Raw genomic sequence first — 19,256 nt, forward strand, 5'->3', positions numbered from 1 at the left:
ACATTTTCACAGAACCGCTTGTTGCAATTTTGATGAGGCTCTCTTGTTCAGATATCGGTAAGTGGACTGGAGGCAGGTCACGAAACGGATAACGAATCCAGTTGTTTGTGTCATCCGTTTGGAAAAGTACCTGCATAATTGAGCACCCATCTCACTCAGGTGCTTCGCTATATCATATTTAAAATTGTCCATAAGCTTGAGTTCATTTGCACACAAAAAAATCATACAATGATGAAAAGACCTGTGTGTTGTCCTTGTTAAATGCAGACAGAAAAGAGCTCAAACTTCTTAATCATAGCCTCAATTTTGTCCCGCACATTGAATATAGTTGCGGAGAGTCCCTGTAATCCTAGACTGAGATCATTCAGGCGAGAAAAAACATCACCCAGATAGGTCAGTCGTGTGAGAAAATCGTCATCATGCAAACGGTCAAATTGTCTCTCAATTTAAAAAAAACGTGTCAATACTTTGCCCCTTGATAACCAGCACACTTCTTTCTGTATGTTGTAAAAGCATTACATGGTCGCTGCCCATATCATTGCATAATGCAGAAAATACACGAAAGTTCAGGGGCCTTGCTTTAACAAAGTTAACCATTTTCACTGTAGTGTCCAAAACGTCTTTCATGCTGTCAGGCATTCCCTTGGCAGCAAGAGCCTCTCAGTGGATGCTGCAGTGTACCCAAGTGGCGTCGGGCGCAACTGCTTGCACGCGCGTTACCACTCCACTATGTCTCCCTGTCATGGCTTTTGCGCCATCAGTACAGATACCAACACATCTTGACCACCAAAGTCCATTTGATGTCACAAAGCTGTCCAGTACTTTACACATATCCTCTCGTGTTGTCCTGGTTTCCAGTGGTTTGCAGAAAGGTATGTATTCCTCAATTGACCCCCCCATAAACGTAACAGACATATCCAGGAGCTGTGCTATGCCCGCCACGTCTGTTGACTCATCCAGCTGTAACGCATAGAATTCACTGGCTTGTATGCGAAGCAGTAATTGTTTCAAAACATCTCTTGCCATGTCACTGATGCGTCGTGGAACAGTGTTGTTTGATGAAGGCATTGTCTGTATAGTTTTTTGGGCCTTTTCCCCCAGCATTGTCCCAGCCATATCCACGGCAGCAGGAAGAATTTAGTCCTCCACAATAGTATGGGGCTTGCCTAGCCACTTGGTAGCTCACCATATAAGACGCTTCTTGCCCCTTCTTATTAAATGGTATCTGTTGCTTTTATACATCCCTTACTACTCGAAAGTCGTCTTTATTCTCGCTCCAAAAATTCCTGTGGCTTATTTTTCAAATTGCCATGTTTCAGTTCTAAATGTCTGCGCAAGAGTGAAGGTTTCCCACGAGAGAGTAACGGTTAATGTGATTGGATGTTAATTATTTGACTAAGATACCTGTATTTGACATTGTGTTGTTATTTCGCTGAACACTACATGGTTACATTTTTGGCAGTGAAACAAGGCTACTCAGGCGAGAAAAAAACCTCACCCAAATATATAGCCCCGTTGAAAAATATAAATGTACAGATTTTTTAATTATGTAAATCACATTTTTATTTGGCGTACCCCCGACGGTATTACGCATACCCCAGTTTGGGAATACCTGGTCTAAGGGTTTAAAAATCCTTCTTTAACCTGTCTCCTCCCCTTCATCTACATTGATTGAAGTGAATTTAACAAGTGACATCAATAAGGGATCATAGCGTTCACCTAGATTCACCTGGTCAGTCTATGTCATGGAAAGAGCAGGTGTTTTTATTGTTTTGTATACTCAGTGTAATTTAGGCTTGCCTAAATAAAGCTGCTCCGTTTGCTATGAACATCGGCACATCCAGCCCAAAGTGGTAGGTTAAAAAAATTCTTAGTAGTTGCCAAAGTTCCAGAGCATGCATTCAGCATGCAGTCACAGCTACTAGCTAACAGCTTTTGGCAAGTATGGGTAGCTGCAGCCCAATATGGCAACCGGAGTATGGTGTGTCGAAAGGAGTGGGTGTATGGAAAGCAAATCAGCTAATTGGGCCACTCAAGACAATTTTGGGTGTCTGATTGGACTGCACGACGTGTCGATAACTGCCGGCAGAAGCTAACGTGGCCATTTTTTTAAATATCAATTAGGATAGCAGCCTATATTGATAACTATCTAGATACATACAGTCTACTACTCAATGGGGGGGGGCATGAATGGCAACACCAGGACAAGCTCCCGCTTGACAAACACTACTGTCCGGCAACAGCGTGCGAAGTAGCTAACTAGTAACCAATATCAGGGTGACAGTCATAGGAAGCACACACATACAACGCATGAAGCAACAGTACATCCATCAATATTTTTAATCAAAAATAAACAATCCTCCCGGGTGGCGCAGTGGTCTAGAGCACTGCATCGCAGTGCTAGCTGCGCCACCAGAGTCTCTGGGTTCGCGCCCAGGCTCTGTCGCAGCCGGCCGCGACTGGGAGGTCCGTGGGGCGACGCACAATTGGCTTAGCGTCGTCCGGGTTAGGGAGGGTTTGGCCGGTAGGGATATCCTTGTCTCAACGCGCTCCAGCGACTCCTGTGGCGGGCCGGGCGCAGTGCGCGCTAACGGAGGGGGGCGGGTGCACGGTGTTTCCTCCGACACATTGGTGCGGCTGGCTTCCGGGTTGGAGGCGCGCTGTGTTAAGAAGCAGTGCGGCTTGGTTGGGTTGTACTTCGGAGGACGCATGGCTTTCGACCTTCGTCTCTCCCGAGCCCGTACGGGAGTTGTAGCGATGAGACAAGATAGTAATTACTAGCGATTGGATACCACGAAAATTGGGGAGAAAAGGGGATCAAATGTAAAAATTGTAATAAAATAAATAAATAAACAATCATCAGTTTTATAACTGAAAAAGGAACAATTATTTGTATAAAACTTAGTGAAAAACGACTCAGGTTAATCCTCTGGTTTAAAAACAAAAGTCCAAACTCTCGCAGTACGATAGCTCAATGTGCGGTAATTGTATGAAAGAAAATAAAAATACCCACCACCAATCAAAACCATCTAACCTATAGCAGAGTGCTTTCGACACACCCACTCCTTTCCACATGCCCACTACTTTCCTTTCGACACAACCACTCGCCCATACTCTGGTCGCCATATTGGGATGCAGATCCCTTTTGGAGCTAAACTAGCTAGTGCTCTCAAACTGTATCCTGATGTTGACAGCAGTTGGGAGTTGTATCAACAACATGGCTAACTTCGCTAGCTAACATGCATTTAGAGAAAACAAGTTATATTAATTGGCTACCTAGTTAGCGTTAGCAACATTTTGTGGTCAATGAGACAGATAGCTAACCATCTGAGCAAAACAAACAAATCATTTCAGATTCGAATAAAAAACTCAATCAAGAGGCTCTGCATTTCAGGAATCACAGTAGAAAGTACTACCCCTGGTGCACTGTTCAATTATTTAACCATTTAAACAATTTATATTTTAAGAAAAACATTTTTCACGTGAGGTTGACTGAGGTGTCACACTCATGAAGAGTTTCTATCCATTGGAGCACTGTGATTGGTTGCCCAAAATTCTGAGGCGGGGCTTAGCGAAGGGTCAATTGATGTCAACAATCTAAACTTCCAAGCATGCTCCCAGGTGTTAGCCTTTATTCTCTCTATCCTTAATAGTGCTGGAGCATGCATAGCTATTCACACTTGTACACACAAACATGCACACACTCCCTTCTCTTGTGGTCTGTTGAGTCTTGACTAGCACCCAGAGAACTGTACTGTACCTGTAGGGGATCCAGTCGGAAGAGTGCTTGGAGCTCATCTCTCTACCACTGACTGCTGATGTCCTCCGAGTGCTGGGCTAAGTGGGGGCCTGTGCCAGCAGCCGAGCGAGTCAGAGGCAGCTGAGGGGTCTGGCGACAGCGATCACGGCGGCTGAGTCCACGCAGCCAGCACATCCTCTGCACAGCCCTCTCAAAGTCCCCCAGCCTCTGTCTGTCTGTCCCTGTGTTCCTCAGTCAGTACAGCCTATGGAGCACAGAGCCCAGCTCTGGGGCTGGAGATGACTAACGATCCAGACAGGAAGGCTCCTCAGTCATGCACACGAGCAGCACACATAAAACAACCCCCTTCTCTCAGTCTCCTCTCCTTCATGTGCGCGTTCTTTCTGGTTCTCGTGCTCTGTCTATCTCGCTCACACCCTGCTCTGCTCTCACTCCCAGCGCTCTCTCACTTCTCTCCTCCACCTCTCTCTCTCTATCCCTCACACTCAATCTCTCACACGATCTCTCTGAGCATCAGTTAGAGCAGAATCGAGCACCAAGCTGCAAGGCGGAGGAAACAGGTACCAGAGATTCTCTTTTGTCTTGCTGCTTTAATGTTTCAGCCTTAGTGTTCCCGTCCGGTCTTTCCTCCCGCGCACGCACACACACACACACACACACACACACACACACACACACACACACACCTAGCTGCTAAAGCATGGACTCAGATGTGTTTTCTGAGACATGATTTATTCATTCTCTGAGAGTGAATGTCATTAACATATGATTGTACAGAGTAGTTGTAGTAATCATTTAACATGCTCCGGACAAAGACACGCGATCTGTCTGTGATTATGACTGCCTCAGTCTCTCTCTCTCACACACACATCTGCTGCCCCCCCACCGCTAGTGTGTTCTGATGGTTATTACTAAACATTAAATCAATCAAATATATTTCCCTTAAAACTGCTTATTGATGCAATTCCATGTTGGCTTAATCAGCAATCTGAAAATGCAAATCAGATGTGTTTAATAAACATTCAATATCAAAATAAAATATATAAACTATTAATCTGGTACACCAGCCTGCTCTCTCTGTCAAACCTATACTGAGTGTACAAAACATTAAGAACACCTGCCATTTCCATGACAGACTGACCTGGTGAATCCAGGTGAACATCCAGTTTTATATGGTAAAACAATGCCCTTCCATATACTGTATTTTCACCACAACATCCCCAGACACAGTGTTTAAACTGTATTTCATCATCGGGATGTTGTGCTCTTCCCTGCTCATCTCTATCATGGTCACATTCAGTCACTTTAATTTAGTGTGCATTCAGTGAACCTGACCATTGATTGTAATATTCAGCACTGCTGACAGACGTTTTGCTGTACCACTCAGCACACACACAACACACACACCATTTTAGGGATGTGCTACTGTATGCTGAGGCATGGGGGAACATGCATGCATTTTCCCCAACAAGGTCAGAGCAGTGTAGATGAGACTGTTCTTTTGATACAGATACTGTGCACACACATTATGGCATGATATACTGTCATCTGCTTTCTTTTTCACTGCATATTATTCACGATAGCATACAATGCACACACATTATGGCATGATATACTGTCATCTGCTTTCTTTTTCACTGCATATTATTCACGATAGCATACAATGCACACACATTATGGCATGATATACTGTCATCTGCTTTCTTTTTCACTGCATATTATTCACGATAGCATACAATGCTCGTCAAATAAATGTCACTGGAGTCATGTGACAGATTAACACGTCAGAGGCAGTGCAGGCAGTATTGAGGGCGCTTCAGCATTCTCTCTCAATTATTTACGGTATGCCTCAATGACAGGCATCACTGATCCATAGGCTACTGTTCATTGGTACGCTGGTGTATTGGGAAACACAGAACTGAATGGCAATACACCCAGGCTTCAGTAGAAATATAAAATGGAGGTAAATTACAGTTATGGTAAAACAAATTCTGTGAAATAAACCGATCCAGAGAAAGCCTGGGCCCTGGGGGAGTTTCAAGTTTTAATGTCACATGCACAAGTACAGTGAAATGCCTTTCTTGCAGCTCTAACCACAACAACGCAGTAATCAAGAACAGTGTAACACTAAAAATAACAAGGTAGAACAAAAACACGAGATATAAAAATACGAAGAACACGATAAAGTAAGAAAGCATACTATACTGTATACAGGGTCAGTTCTAGAACCATATTTACAATGTGCAGGGATACTAAGTAAGTACAACATGTTCTGTCCCTCCTATGCTGTATAGCATGAGATCCACATACTCTGATCTTCTGAGGGCTTGGCTGCTCCATATGACAACTCTCGCTAGGCAACAGCGCTAATAAAAAGGTGCCTCTGACATATTGGCTCGTTGAAAATAAGCTAAATCTTCATCACCACTACCATCACCATCCTCAAAGTTATCATCATTACCATCATCAAACTCAGCCATAATAGTCTGTCTGCACCACTGGACTGTACACCACTGGACTGTACCTTGACATTACTAACATCAGTCCACCAGAGTGAGTGCTGTACTTTATTAGTGTGTGATGTCTGAGAGCACAGACAGACGAGTTACTCTCCTCTCGTCTTCTCAGAGCAGGTGTAAGCACAGCAGGCTGGTAAATATTTGATGCCAGAGGGGGAGCCCTTTGAAATTGGGGCTGATCTGGTCAGGTAGATGACAGACAGCAGGGGGCCCCTTTAGTTCCATCATCATCCTCACTGTGCTTCATGTACCAGACTCCCTCCCTGGTCTCACCCTCCCGCCCTGATCGCCCTCCCTCCCTCCCTCCCTGATAGCCATCACATCATCATCATAATTCTCACTGTGCCACTGCTACCAGACTCCCTCCCTCCTTGTTTACACTCACCTACACTTTCACATGTCCAAGGACAGAAATATAATATACTGCAGTAAATGTCCAACAAGCCCTGGACAGAATCAATTCAATGAGAAAAGTTTCAGGTGCTGTCTCATATCATGGTTATATCATTAAAGGACTAACACTATAAAATACCCAGAGCAATTAGATTGTTCCAAAACAGACCTTTGTGAGAGGCTTGTCCAGAGACATTGTGGAAACTGGAGGATGGCAGGATCAGTGATTGTGATAATGGTCCTATGCCCTGGACCCTTGCTGATGTGATTCCCTTTGAAAATGCTGCTCTGGGTAAAATGTGCATGGTCTCTTCAAATATCTGGTCCTGCCAGTGTGATGCACAGCTGCAGAGCTTAGTTCTGGAGCAGAGGAGCCACACTGTTAATAATACATCAGTCTGATCAGGCATGCAGGACATGCCACGCACGCTCTCTGATGAACCACTTTCACCATTGTCAATGTGTCTGTACGCGCACACGTGTGTTTGTTTTGTTGTGTAATTGGAAAACAGCATGTGGCCAACCTGCTTATCCAACTGATTGAAGACATAAGACATTTCAATATCTAACTAATTAATCTTGCTAAGAGAGACAAGTATTACAGTACTCTGAAGGAATTAGACACAAAGCTTGTTGATAACACCTCTTCACACCTGGAAAACACAATAGCATTATGTTTCTGAAGACACAGCCTCTTAAAATCCCACTGATTACATTACATATTTCAACCAGAGCTGTCGACCTGTCACCGTTTGCTTTAAAACAAATCCCTGGATTTCTGTCTCAATCAGGTAAAGTTGAAGTCAGAAGTTTACATACACTTAGGTTGGAGTCATTAAAACTCGTTTTTCAACCACTCCACAAATTTCTTGTCAACAAACTATAGTTTTGGCAAGTCGGTTAGGACTGTCACGTTCCTGACCTATTTATGTTAGTTGTTATGTGTGTTAGTTGGTCAGGACGTGAGGTTGGGTGGGCATTCTATGTTTTCTGTTTCTATGTTGGTTTTGGTTTGCCTGGTATGGCTCTTGATTAGAGGCAGGTGGTTTGCGTTTTCCTCTAATCAAGAGTCATATTTAGGTAGGGCATTCTCACTGTTTGTTTGTGGGTGATTGTCTCCTGTGTCCGTATGTATGTTCGTACCACATGGGACTGTAGCGTTTGTTTGTTTCGTTTCGTTTCGATGTCGTCTGTTTCCTGTACGTAAGTTTATGTTTAGTTATGTAAGTTTATGTTCAGGTTTCGTCAACGTCGTTTTCTTGTTTTGTAGTTTTGAAATTGTTTTGTTTCGTTTCGTGTTGCCATCGTGTTTATAATAAAGATGGCTTATTTCCCACAAGCTGCGTTTTGGTCTGAAGATCCTTCTCTCCTCACCTCGTCCGAGGATGAGGAGAGCACAAGCCGTTACAAGGACATCTACTTTGTGCATGACAAAAGTAAAAAAAAATCCCCAACAATTGTTTACAGACAGATTATTTGACTTATAATTCACTCTATCCCAATTCAAGTGGGTCAGAAGTTTACATTGACTAAGTTGACTGTGCCTTTAAACAGCTTGGAAATGTCCAGAAAAATATGTGGCTTTAGAAGCTTCTGATAGACTAATTGACATAATTTGAGTCAATTGGAGGTGCACCTGTGGATGTATTTCAAGGCCTACCTTCAAACTCTACCTTCAAACTCTGTGCCGCTTTGCTTGACATCATGGGAAAATCAAAAGAAATCAGCCAAGACCTCAAAAAAAATGGTAAACCTCCACAAGTATGGTTCATCCTTGGTAGCAATTTCCAAACGCCTGAAGGTACCACGTTCCTCTGTACAAACAGTACACAAGTATAAACACCATTGGACCACGCAGCCGTCATACCGCTCAGGAAGACGACGCGTTCTGTCTCCTAGAGATGAATGTTCTTTGGTGCAAAAAGTGCAAATCAATCCCAGAACAACAGCAAAGGACCTTGTGAAGATACTGGAGGAAACAGGTACAAAAGTATCTATATCCACAGTAAAATGAGTCCGATATCGACATAACCTGAAAGGCCGCTCAGCAAGGAAGAAGCCACTGCTCCAAAACCGCCATAAAAAAGCCAGATTTTTGTTTGCAACTGCACATGGGGACAAAGATCGTACTTATTTGAGAAATGTCCTCTGGTCTGTTGAAACAAAAATAGAACTGTTTGGCCATAATGACCATCGTTATGTTTGGAGGAAAAAGGGGGAGGCTTGCAAGCCAAAGAACACCATCCCAACCGTGACGCACAGGGGTGGCAGCATCATGTTTTGGGGGTGCTTTGCTGCAGGAGGGACTGGTGCACTTCACAAAATAGATGGCATCACGAGGCAGGAAAAGTATGTGGATATATTGAAGCAACATCTCAAGACATCAGTCAGGAAGTTAAAGCTTTGTCGCCAATGGCCCCTAGCATACTTCCAAAGTTTTGACAAAATTGCTTAAGAACAACAAAGTCAAGGTATTGAAGTGGCCGTCACAAAGCCCTTACTTCAATAGAAAACTTGTGGGCAGAACTGAAAAAGCGTGTGCGAGCAAGGAGGCCTACAAACCTGACTCAGTTACATCAGTTCTGTCAGGATGAATGGGCCAAAATTCACCCAACTTATTATGGGAAGCTTGTGGAAGGCTACCCAAAACGTTTGACCCGAGTTAAACAATTTAAAGGCAATGCTACCAAACACTAATTGAGTGTATGTAAACTAGAGGTCGACCGATTAATCAGAATGGTCGATTAATTAGGGCCGATTTCAAGTTTTCATAACAAATCGGAAATCGGTATTTTTGGACACCGATTTGGCCGAATTAAGCAAGTCAGTTAAGAACACATTCTTACTTTCAATGAAGGCCTACAAATGGTGGGTTAACTGCCTCGTTCAGGGGCAGAACGACAGATGTTTGCCTTGTCAGCTCGGGGATTCAATCTTGCAACCTTACGGTTAACTAGTCCAACGCTCTAACTAGCTAGCATTAAACTTATCTTATTAAAAAAATCTATCAATCAATCATAATCACTAGTTAACTACACATGCTTGATGATATTACTAGTTTATCTAGCGTGTCCTGCATTGCATATAATCGATGCGGTGCGCATTCGTGAAAAAGGACTGTCGTTGCTCCAACGTGTACCTAACCATAAACATCAATGCCTTTCTTAAATCAATACAAGTATATATTTTTAACCTGTTGAGGATGGGGGCGCTGTTGTGACTATTTATGCTAATCGTGTAATTTTTTAAACGGCTTCCCACAAAGTTCTTGATCGTACAATATGCATATTATTATTATTATTGGATAGAAAACAGTCTATAGTTTCTATAGGAGTTGAAATTTTGTCTCTAAGTGGAACAGAGCCCATTCTACAGCAATTTCCCTGACATGGAGTCAGATTTCAGAAATTTTGGCCACTGTTCTGGAGTCAGTTAAAAGGGCATTGTTATTGCTATGACTATACGGACACTGCTTACGTCTTCCCCTGGATGTCTTTACGTGATGACGATTTGAATGGGGTCGATTGCGCGTTCACAGGCACTATAAATTAAAAAAACCTGTAGCTAGCAAGTCTTTTCTTGCTGCGTAATGCGCCTGGAGGACATCGACCCGCACTTGTTCCAAGCATTAGTGGAGGGAGTAATATTACTCTGGTCATGTTTCATAACATCATAAGGTAGTTAATTTAAAGCGTTTTATAGCAATTTATATCCGTTTAGTGCGATTTTGGGACATTTATTTCTGAAACGCTGTGAATTGCTGGGCACGCTTCCAGTTCATCCCGAACGCAGTTGGCATTTCCACATGGCAAGAGGACAGCTTTCCACCAAAAGACGATTGGACCCAAGAAAGGATCCTTTGCCCAAGATACTGATGGAAGAACAGCTCAAAGTAGGACATTTTTATTATGATAAATCGTGTTTCTGTCGAAAAATGTTAGTGGCTTAGGACGCCATGTTTTTTGACGTAGCTTCGCTTGGCGCAAACTGTATTGAAAAGTAAGGATAATTTAAAAAATGTAATTCCGCGATTGTATTAAGAATTAAATTGTCTATCAATCCCTGTCCACCCTATATTTTTTAGTCACGTTTATGAGTATTTATGTATACGAGTAGATCACTGTCTAAGTGGCGCACAGACATTTTCTGACCAGCTGAGCTACATTTCACATTGTCTAACCATGATTTTGGTGACTAAATATAAACATTTTCGATCAAACTCTATATGGATTGTGTAATATGATGTTACAGGAGTGTCATCTGAAGAATTCTGAGAAGGTTAGTGAAAAAATTTATATATTTTGGCGATGTTGACTTTTATCGCTCACTTTGGCTAGAATCAATGCTGGGCTGCTATGTGCTATGTGCTATGCTAATATAACGATTTATTGTGTTTTCGCTGTAAGACACTTAGAAAATCTGAAATATTGTCTGTATTCACAGGATCTGTGTCTTTCGATTCGTGTATGCTGTGTATTTTTACGAAATGTTTGATGATTAGTAAGTAGGTAAACACGTTGCTCTAAGTAGTTTTTCTATTCCATTTGTGACGGTGGGTGCAATTGTAACCTATGCCATCTACCTGAAATATGCACATTTTTCTAACAAAACCTATCCCATACCATAAATATGTTATCAGACTGTCATCTGATGAGTTTTTTTCTTGGTTAGGGGATATAAATATCTTAGTTTAGCCGAATTGGTGATAGCTACTGGTGTTGGTGGACAAATAAAAGATGGTAGATTATGCTAATGTGTTTTTAGGTAATAGATGTACATCTTTACATATTGTGTCTTCCCTGTAAAACATTTTAAAAATCGGACATGTTGACTGGATTCACAAGATCTGTGTCTTTCATTAGCTGTATTGGACTTTAATGTGTGAAAGTTAAATATTTTAAAAAATATTTTTTTTGAATTTCGCGGCACTGGTTTTTCAGTGGGGGTGGGGGGGGGAGTGCCGCTAGCGGCACTCTCATCCTAGACAGGTTAAACCTGCATATTTAGTTAATATTGCCTGCTAACATGCATTTCGTTTAACTTATAACTTGTGTCACTTCTCTTACCACAGAGTCAGGGTATATGCAGCAGTTTGGGCCGCCTGGCTCGTTGCGAACTGTGTGACTATTTTTTCCTAACAAAGACAGCCAACTTCGCCAAACGGGGGATGATTTAACAAAAGTCCATTTGCGAAAAAAGCACAATCGTTGCACGACTGTACCTAACCATAAACATCAATGCCTTTCTTAAAATCAATACATAGAAGTATATATTTTTAAACCTGCATATTTAGCTAAAAGAAATCCAGGTTAGCAGGCAATATTAGCCAGGTGAAATTGTGTCACTTCTCTTGCGTTCATTGCACGCAGTTCAGGGAACAGTCATCTTGAACTTCTTCCATTTTCTAATAATTGCGCCAACAATTGTTGCCTTCTCACCAAGCTGCTTGCCTATTGTCCTGTAGCCCACCCCAGCCTTGTGCAGGTCTACAATTTTACCCCTGATGTCCTTACACAGCTCTCTGGTCTTGGCCATTGTGGAGAGGTTGGAGTCTGTTTGATTGAGTGTGTGGACAGCTGTCTTTTATACAGGTAACGAGTTCAAACAGGTGCAGTTAATACAGGTAATGAGTGGAGAACAGGAGGGCTTCTTAAAGAAAAACTAACAGGTCTGTGAGAGCCGGAATTCTTACTGGTTGGTAGGTGTTCAAATACTTATGTCATAAAATAAAATGCAAATTAATTACTTAAAAATCATGCAATGTGATTTTCTCGATTTAGATTCACTCTCACAGTTGAAGTGTACCTATGATAAAAATTAGACCTCTACATGCTTTGTAAGTAGGAAAACCTGCAAAATCGGCAGTGTATCAAATACTTGTTCTTCCCAATATATATATATATATATATATATACAGTGGGAAGAACAAGTATTTGATTTAATTTAATATTTTTTTATTTTAATTTTATTGCAAAATCGGCAGTGTATCAAATACTTGATAAAATAATCAAATACTTGATACACTGCCGATTTTGCAATTAAATAAAAAAATACAATTAAAATAATAAAAAAAAAAAAACATTTTTATTTTTTATTTAATTTTAAATCGGCCGATTAATCAGTATCGGCTTTTTTGGCCCTCCAATAATCGGTATCGAAAAAAATCATAAATCGGTCGTCCTCTAATGTAAACTTCTGACCCACTGGGAATGTGATGAAAGAAATAAAAGCTGAAATAAATAACTCTACTATTATTCTGACATTTCACATTCTTAAAATAAATTGGTGATCCTAACTGACCTATCCTTTTATTAGGATTAAATGTCAGGAATTGTGAAAATTGAGATTAAATGTATTTGGCTAAGGTGTATGTAAACTTCCGACTTCAGTTCTGATTTTTCAGTTCTGCCCAGCACCAACCAGCCAGGACAAGGCCCTTTAATGGGTCCAGCGATTACTTTAGAACTAAAACAGCCCTATATTCCGGTCATAGAATTACCCCCCCCCCCCCCCCCCCACTAATAAAAATAGATTTAAACACAAACACAGCTAATGGCCACAGAAATGCCCTCAGGCTTGAGAAATTGTTCTTGATACATTGGTTAAGTAAGATATAAATATTGTGATCATCCTGATATCAGTCTACACACCTCTTGCACAGTTTTCATATTTTGCTGCCATCTAAGAAGGGGCTAAATTGGATTCAAAGTGATAGAAAATTGTAAATGAACAAAATTAAAGGATGTGTTACAAAATCCATTACAAATCATCCATTTTGTTTGCAACAAAACCCCTAGTTAATACTGCAGGACAACAAGGCACGTAATTAATACTGCAAGACAAGGCAAAGAAGTAGAGTATGTGTGCGGAGTTGAGCGGTCGGAAATCCCGCTCATTGCTCATGGAGTTCTGCTTCAGCACTCCACCTCCTTTCCAACCGCTCCACTAAAAACCACTCGTTCACAGGAAGAAAAATTCACGCCATTCATTAAAATCACAATTAACCAACACCCGTCCATTGTTGTGACTACCTGAACCTACCATTTGTTTTGTAGTATTGAAACCAAACCATATGATTTGAATGAAAAGTTTTTTTTTTAAACATGTAAATGTGAATGTAAAGAAGCGCTCATTATTTCAAATAGGCTAAAGTCACATTAAACAGCATATAAACAGTAAATAGGTCAGGAGCCAGACAGAGAGCCTAATTAAATGAATTATTCAGGCTATATTATTTCAATTATAGCCTACAAAGTAATAGATTGTGAAGCATTTGCGAGTATGACACACAAGGCTGGTAGGGAGTCAGGGATGTTAAGCGCTCAGCATTTAAACAACATTTCGTTGTATTAAATCATAACAGTCTATAGTCTATTGAGGATATAGGCTGTGAGACTTATAGTAGTTAGAAATAAATACAAATTTAACAAAAAAATGCCTTATTAAGCGCAGTCTACAGTGCCTCTGAATACATTTTTAGAAACGAGTTTGGACAGAGTCTGCAGCTTCAGGCTCATGTAATGGTGCCTGGAGAGCAGGCCAGCAGCGGAGAATATCCTCTCCGTGCTTGCTGAGCCACTGGGCATACTAAACACAGTTTGGCTACTCTTGTCAGTGATGCAGAGTTTTTTGTTATCTACAGGTAGGCCTAAAGAGTGAGGGCTTTGCATAGGCGCTTTGTTGCGATTTTTGTGGGACTGTAAAGAAATGCCCGGAGCATAAAATAATGTTATTAACTGGTTCCCATGCTTTTAAAACAACGGTTCTGTTCCGGAACAGTGTAGATCACTTTCGTTTCCAGTTTGGGTTCTGTACCTCAAATAATTTTGTTATTTTCCGGTTTTTGATTATGTTCCCTGAACAGGTTTCATCCCTTGGTCACTGGCAGTTTGTCAGGATCAAAATAAATCTGAAAGTAGCAAAGCAGAGGTAAAGAGTTAGAGGAAAACCTGTTGTAGTCTTCTGAATACCTAACCGAATAGAGTTCTATTTTTCAACCAGACAATTACACATATTTTTATGCCAAAGACACACCAGAATGGCTTTCCAAGCAGTGTTAAGTGTTCCAGTCTCAGTCCTACTTGAAAATTTGAGAAGGTTTGAATATTGCTGTCCATCAATAATCTCCAACCAAATGTACTGAGCTTGAGCAATTTTGATAAAAACAATGCATATATGTTTCCCTAAGAATTGTTCAAAGTTGGCAGTATTAGTCAAAAGTATTCACATTTGTAATCACTGCCAAAGGTGCTTCGACCAAGTACTATTGCAATCAAGACATCAGAAAATGTTCTATTATCTCTATTTTAAAATGTGGAGTAGGTTATGTAGATCAGTAGAAAAAAAATCTGCAAGGGGTGTGTAGACTTTCACTAGGCACTGTAGCTAGATGTCATATGCCTCTAATTACCACCAAGTACAGCAGCCGGAGGAGGATTCAGCTAGATTCTGCATGTGCTTTCATTAGAATATATATTTTTTATTTTTTTATTTTACCGTTATTTTACCAGGTAAGTTGACTGAGAACACGTTCTCATTTGCAGCAACGACCTGGGGAATAGTTACAGGGGAGAGGAGGGGGATGAATGAGCCAATTGTAAACTGAATTGTACATGCAAATATTATCCAGCAGAAACCTAATCAGCAGTGATGGAGTGGTGGCGGAGACCCAAGAGGCAGTTTCAGAGGGTGCCTGTGAGGGATTTGTACAAAACAGAGGCTTCCTTATTTCAGGCGGAGTACTACATCTCTCAGCTTTACAAGAGTGTGTGTGTGTGTGTGTGTGTGCGTGCACGCATGTGTGTGTTCAACAGGAAGTGAATGGGGGCATTGGCTGCTTCCCAGTATTGATTGGGTCTGATGTGACTGTGTTCAGTTCGAGGAGCAGCACCCTGACTGACATTCAAATCTCATTCACACTTTTATGGTGCACTCCTCAAAAAGGGGGGAGAATGGGGGGACACACGCATAAAAAGTCCTCAAAGCTTCTACTGTGTGACACAAATGTCTGTGTGCTTTTTACTGAAAATGACTCTTATGTCTGAATTATACATCTGCAGTCCATTTGCACCCAGCCCTGTCCTCCACTTCTCATCAGATAGATTCTATCTGCCAAAAGGAACACATGAGGTCAAGGAAACTATGGTAATGTCTGTCCAACAACACAAGTTGTTTGTCATCACAGCCAAGAAGAGGATTTAGTTTGGGTTTGTGTGGGGCTTCCTAGATCAAGACATGTGACAGACTAGTGTTATTCAGCAACATAAGGCGTCACACCAAATCAAATCAAATCTTATTGGTCACGTACACGTGTTTAGCAGATGTTTTTGCGGGTGTAGCAAAATGCTTGTGTTTCTAGCTCTGACAGTGCAGTAATAGCTAACAAGTAATATCTAACAATTTCACAACATACAACAAAAGTTTTGAGAATGACACAAATATTAATTTCCACAATGTTTGCTGCTTCAGTGTCTTTAGATAGTTTTGTCAGATGTTACAATGGAATACTGAAGTATAATTACAAGCATTTCATAAGTGTCAAAGGCTTTTATTGACAATTACATGAAGTTGATGCAGAGAGTCAATATTTGCAGTGTGGACCCTTCTTTTTCAAAACCTCTGCAATCCGCCCTGGCATGCTGTCAATTAGCTTCTGGGCCACATCCTGACTGATGGCAGCCCATTCTTGCATAATCAATGCTTGGAGTTTGTGTTTTTTTGTTTGTCCACCCGCCTCTTGAGGATTGACCACAAGTTCTCAATGGGATTAAGGTCTGGGGAGTTTCCTGGCCATGGACCCAAAATATTGATGTTTTGTTCCCCGAGCCACTTATATATCACCTTTGCCTTATGGCAAGGTGCTCCATTATGCTGGAAAATGCATTGTTCGTCACCAAACTGTTCCTGGATGGTTGGGAGAAGTTGCTCTCGGAGGATGTGTTGGTACCATTCTTTATTCATGGCTGTGTTCTTAGGCAAAATTGTGAGTGAGCCCACTCCCTTGGCTGAGAAGCAACTCCACACATGAATGGTCTCAGGATGCTTTACTGTTGGCATGACACAGGACTGATGGTAGCGCTCACCTTGTCTTCTCCGGGCAAGCTTTTTTCCGGATGCCCCAAACAATCGGAAAGGGGATTCATCAGAGAAAATGACTTTACCCCAGTCCTCAGCAGCCCAATCCCTGTACCTTTTGCAGAATATCAGTCTGTCCCTGATGTTTTTCCTGGAGAGAGGTGGCTTCTTTGCTGCCCTTCTTGACACCAAGCCATCCTCCAAAAGTCTTTGCTTCACTGTGCGTGCAGATGCTCTCACACCTGCCTGCTGCCATTCCTGAGCAAGCTCTGTACTGGTGGTGCCCCAATCTCGCAGCTGAATCAACTTTAGGAGACGGTCCTGGTGCTTGCTGGTCTTTCTTGGGCGCCCTGAAGCCTTCTTCACAACAATTGAACCGCTCTCCTTGAAGTTCTTGATGATCTGATAAACGGTCCATTTAGGTGCAATCTTACTGGCAGCAATATCCTTACCTGTGAAGCCCTTTTGTGCAAAGCAATGATGACGGCACGTGTTTCCTTGCAGGTAACCATGCTTGACAGAGGAAGAACAATGATTCCAAGCACCACCCTTCTTTTGAAGCTTCCAGTCTGTTATTCAAACTCAAGCAGCATGACAGAGTGATCTCCAGCCTTGTCAATACACACCTTTTGTTAACGAGAGAATCACTGACATGATGTCAGCTGGTCCTTTTGTGGAAGGGCTGAAATGCAGTGGAAATGTTTTTGGGGGATTCAGTTAATTTGCATGGCAAAGAGGGCCTTTGCAATTAATTGCAATTCAGCTGATCACTCTTCATAACATTCTGGAGTATATGCATATTGCCATCATACAAACTGAGGCAGCAGACTTTGTGAAAATCAATATTTGTGTCATTCTCAACTTTTGGCCACGGCTGTACACCCAATACACACAAATATAAGGGATGGCATTAAGAATATATAAATATATGGACGAGAAATATCAGAGCGGCATACACTAAGATACAGTAGAAAAGTATAGAATACAGCATATACATATGAAATGAGAAATGAAAGACATGTAAACATTAAAGTTATTAACTTCTGTGCAACCGCTGTGTCAGATTTCAAAAAAACTTTACGGAAAAAACAAACCATGCAATAATCTGAGACGGCGCTCAGAACAATAGCCAAATTAGCCGCCATGTTGGAGTCAACAGAAATACGAAATTACATCATAAATATTCCCTTTGATTATCTTCATCAGAATGCAGTGCCAGGAATCCTAGTTCCACAATAAATCATTGTTTTGTTCGATAATGTCCATTACTTATGTCCAATTAGCTAATTTTGCTAGCATGTGTAGTACACGTGTCCAAACGCTCGCGCAGATGCAGGCAAACGTCGGACGAAAACTTCAAAAAGTTATATTACAAGTCGAATAAACTGGTCAAACTTAGTAGAGAATCAATCTTCAGGTTCCTACCGGAGCATTCTTTTCAGTCTCTATAAGTAATGGAACGCATGGCGATATCATGAGGAAAGTGCGTGACCAAGAACTGGCACTCTGCCAGACCACTGACTCAAACACCTCCCATCCGGTCCCACAACACAGCATAAGCTTCATTCCATGTTCTACTGACTGTTGACATCTAGTGGAAGGCGTAGGAAGTGCAGACAGATCCATATATTACAGGGAATTGAATAGGCGATGACTTGAACATCGACCACTCAGAATTCTCACTTCCTGTTTAGATTTCTTCTCAGGTTTTTGCCTGCCATATGAGTTCTGTTATACTCACATACATAATTCAAACATTTGTAGAAACTTCAGAGTGTTTTCTATCCAATACTAATAATAATATGCATATATTAGTAACTGGGACTGAGGAGCAGGCCATTTACTCTGGGCACCTTTCATCCAAGCTACTCAATACTGCCCCTGCAGCCATAAGAAGTTAAAGTGGCCAGTGATTTCAAGTCTATGTATATAGGTAGCAGCCTCTATGTGCTAGTCATGGCTATTTAACAGTCTGATGGCTGTTTTTCAGTCTCTCTGTCCCAGCTTTGATGCACCTGTACTGACCTTGCCTTCTGGATTATAGCGAGGTCAACAGGCAGTGGTTTGGGTGGTGGATGTCCTTGATGATCTTTTTGGGCTTCCGGGGACATCGGGTGCTGTAGGTGTCCTGGAGGGCAGGTAGTTTGCCCCCGGTGATGCGTTGGGCAGACCGCACCACCCTCTGGAGAGCCCTGCGGTTGAGGGCGGTGCAGTTTCCATTCCAAGCGGTGATACAGCCCGAAAGGATGCTTTCAATTGTGCATCTGTAAAAGTTTGTGAGGATTTTATGTGCCAAGCCAAATTTCTTCAGCCTCCTGAGGTTGAAGAGACACTGTTGTACCTTCACCACACTGTCTGTGTGGGTTGACCATTTCAGTTTGTCAGTGATGTGTACGCCAAGGAACTTGAAGCTTTCCAACTTCTCCACTGCGGTCCCGTCAATGTGGATAGTGGGGTGCTCTCTCTGTTCTGGAATGTTCTGGACTAACAATGTAATACATAAAAAAACA

The 19,256-nt window shown here is 41.7% G+C and overlaps 1 protein-coding gene across 4 annotated transcripts in view; it reads right to left on the reverse strand.

The window, feature by feature from the left end:
* LOC129834592 (tubby protein homolog) overlaps positions 1–19,256 on the reverse strand; it is a 120,748-nt gene that overhangs the window by 52,763 nt on the left and 48,729 nt on the right. The window contains exon 1 of one of the 4 annotated variants that reach the window (XM_055899716.1): positions 3,761–4,385. The exons of the other annotated variants lie outside the window; for them this stretch is intronic. Within the exon in view, the coding sequence (XP_055755691.1) occupies positions 3,761–3,798 (38 nt within the window). The 5' untranslated portion in view covers positions 3,799–4,385. Of the gene's footprint in view, positions 1–3,760; positions 4,386–19,256 lie in introns of those variants that run through there. 4 annotated transcript variants of the gene reach the window in all.

This window comes from Salvelinus fontinalis, chromosome 35 (genome assembly GCF_029448725.1).
Source record: "Salvelinus fontinalis isolate EN_2023a chromosome 35, ASM2944872v1, whole genome shotgun sequence".
Taxonomy (NCBI): domain Eukaryota; kingdom Metazoa; phylum Chordata; class Actinopteri; order Salmoniformes; family Salmonidae; genus Salvelinus; species Salvelinus fontinalis.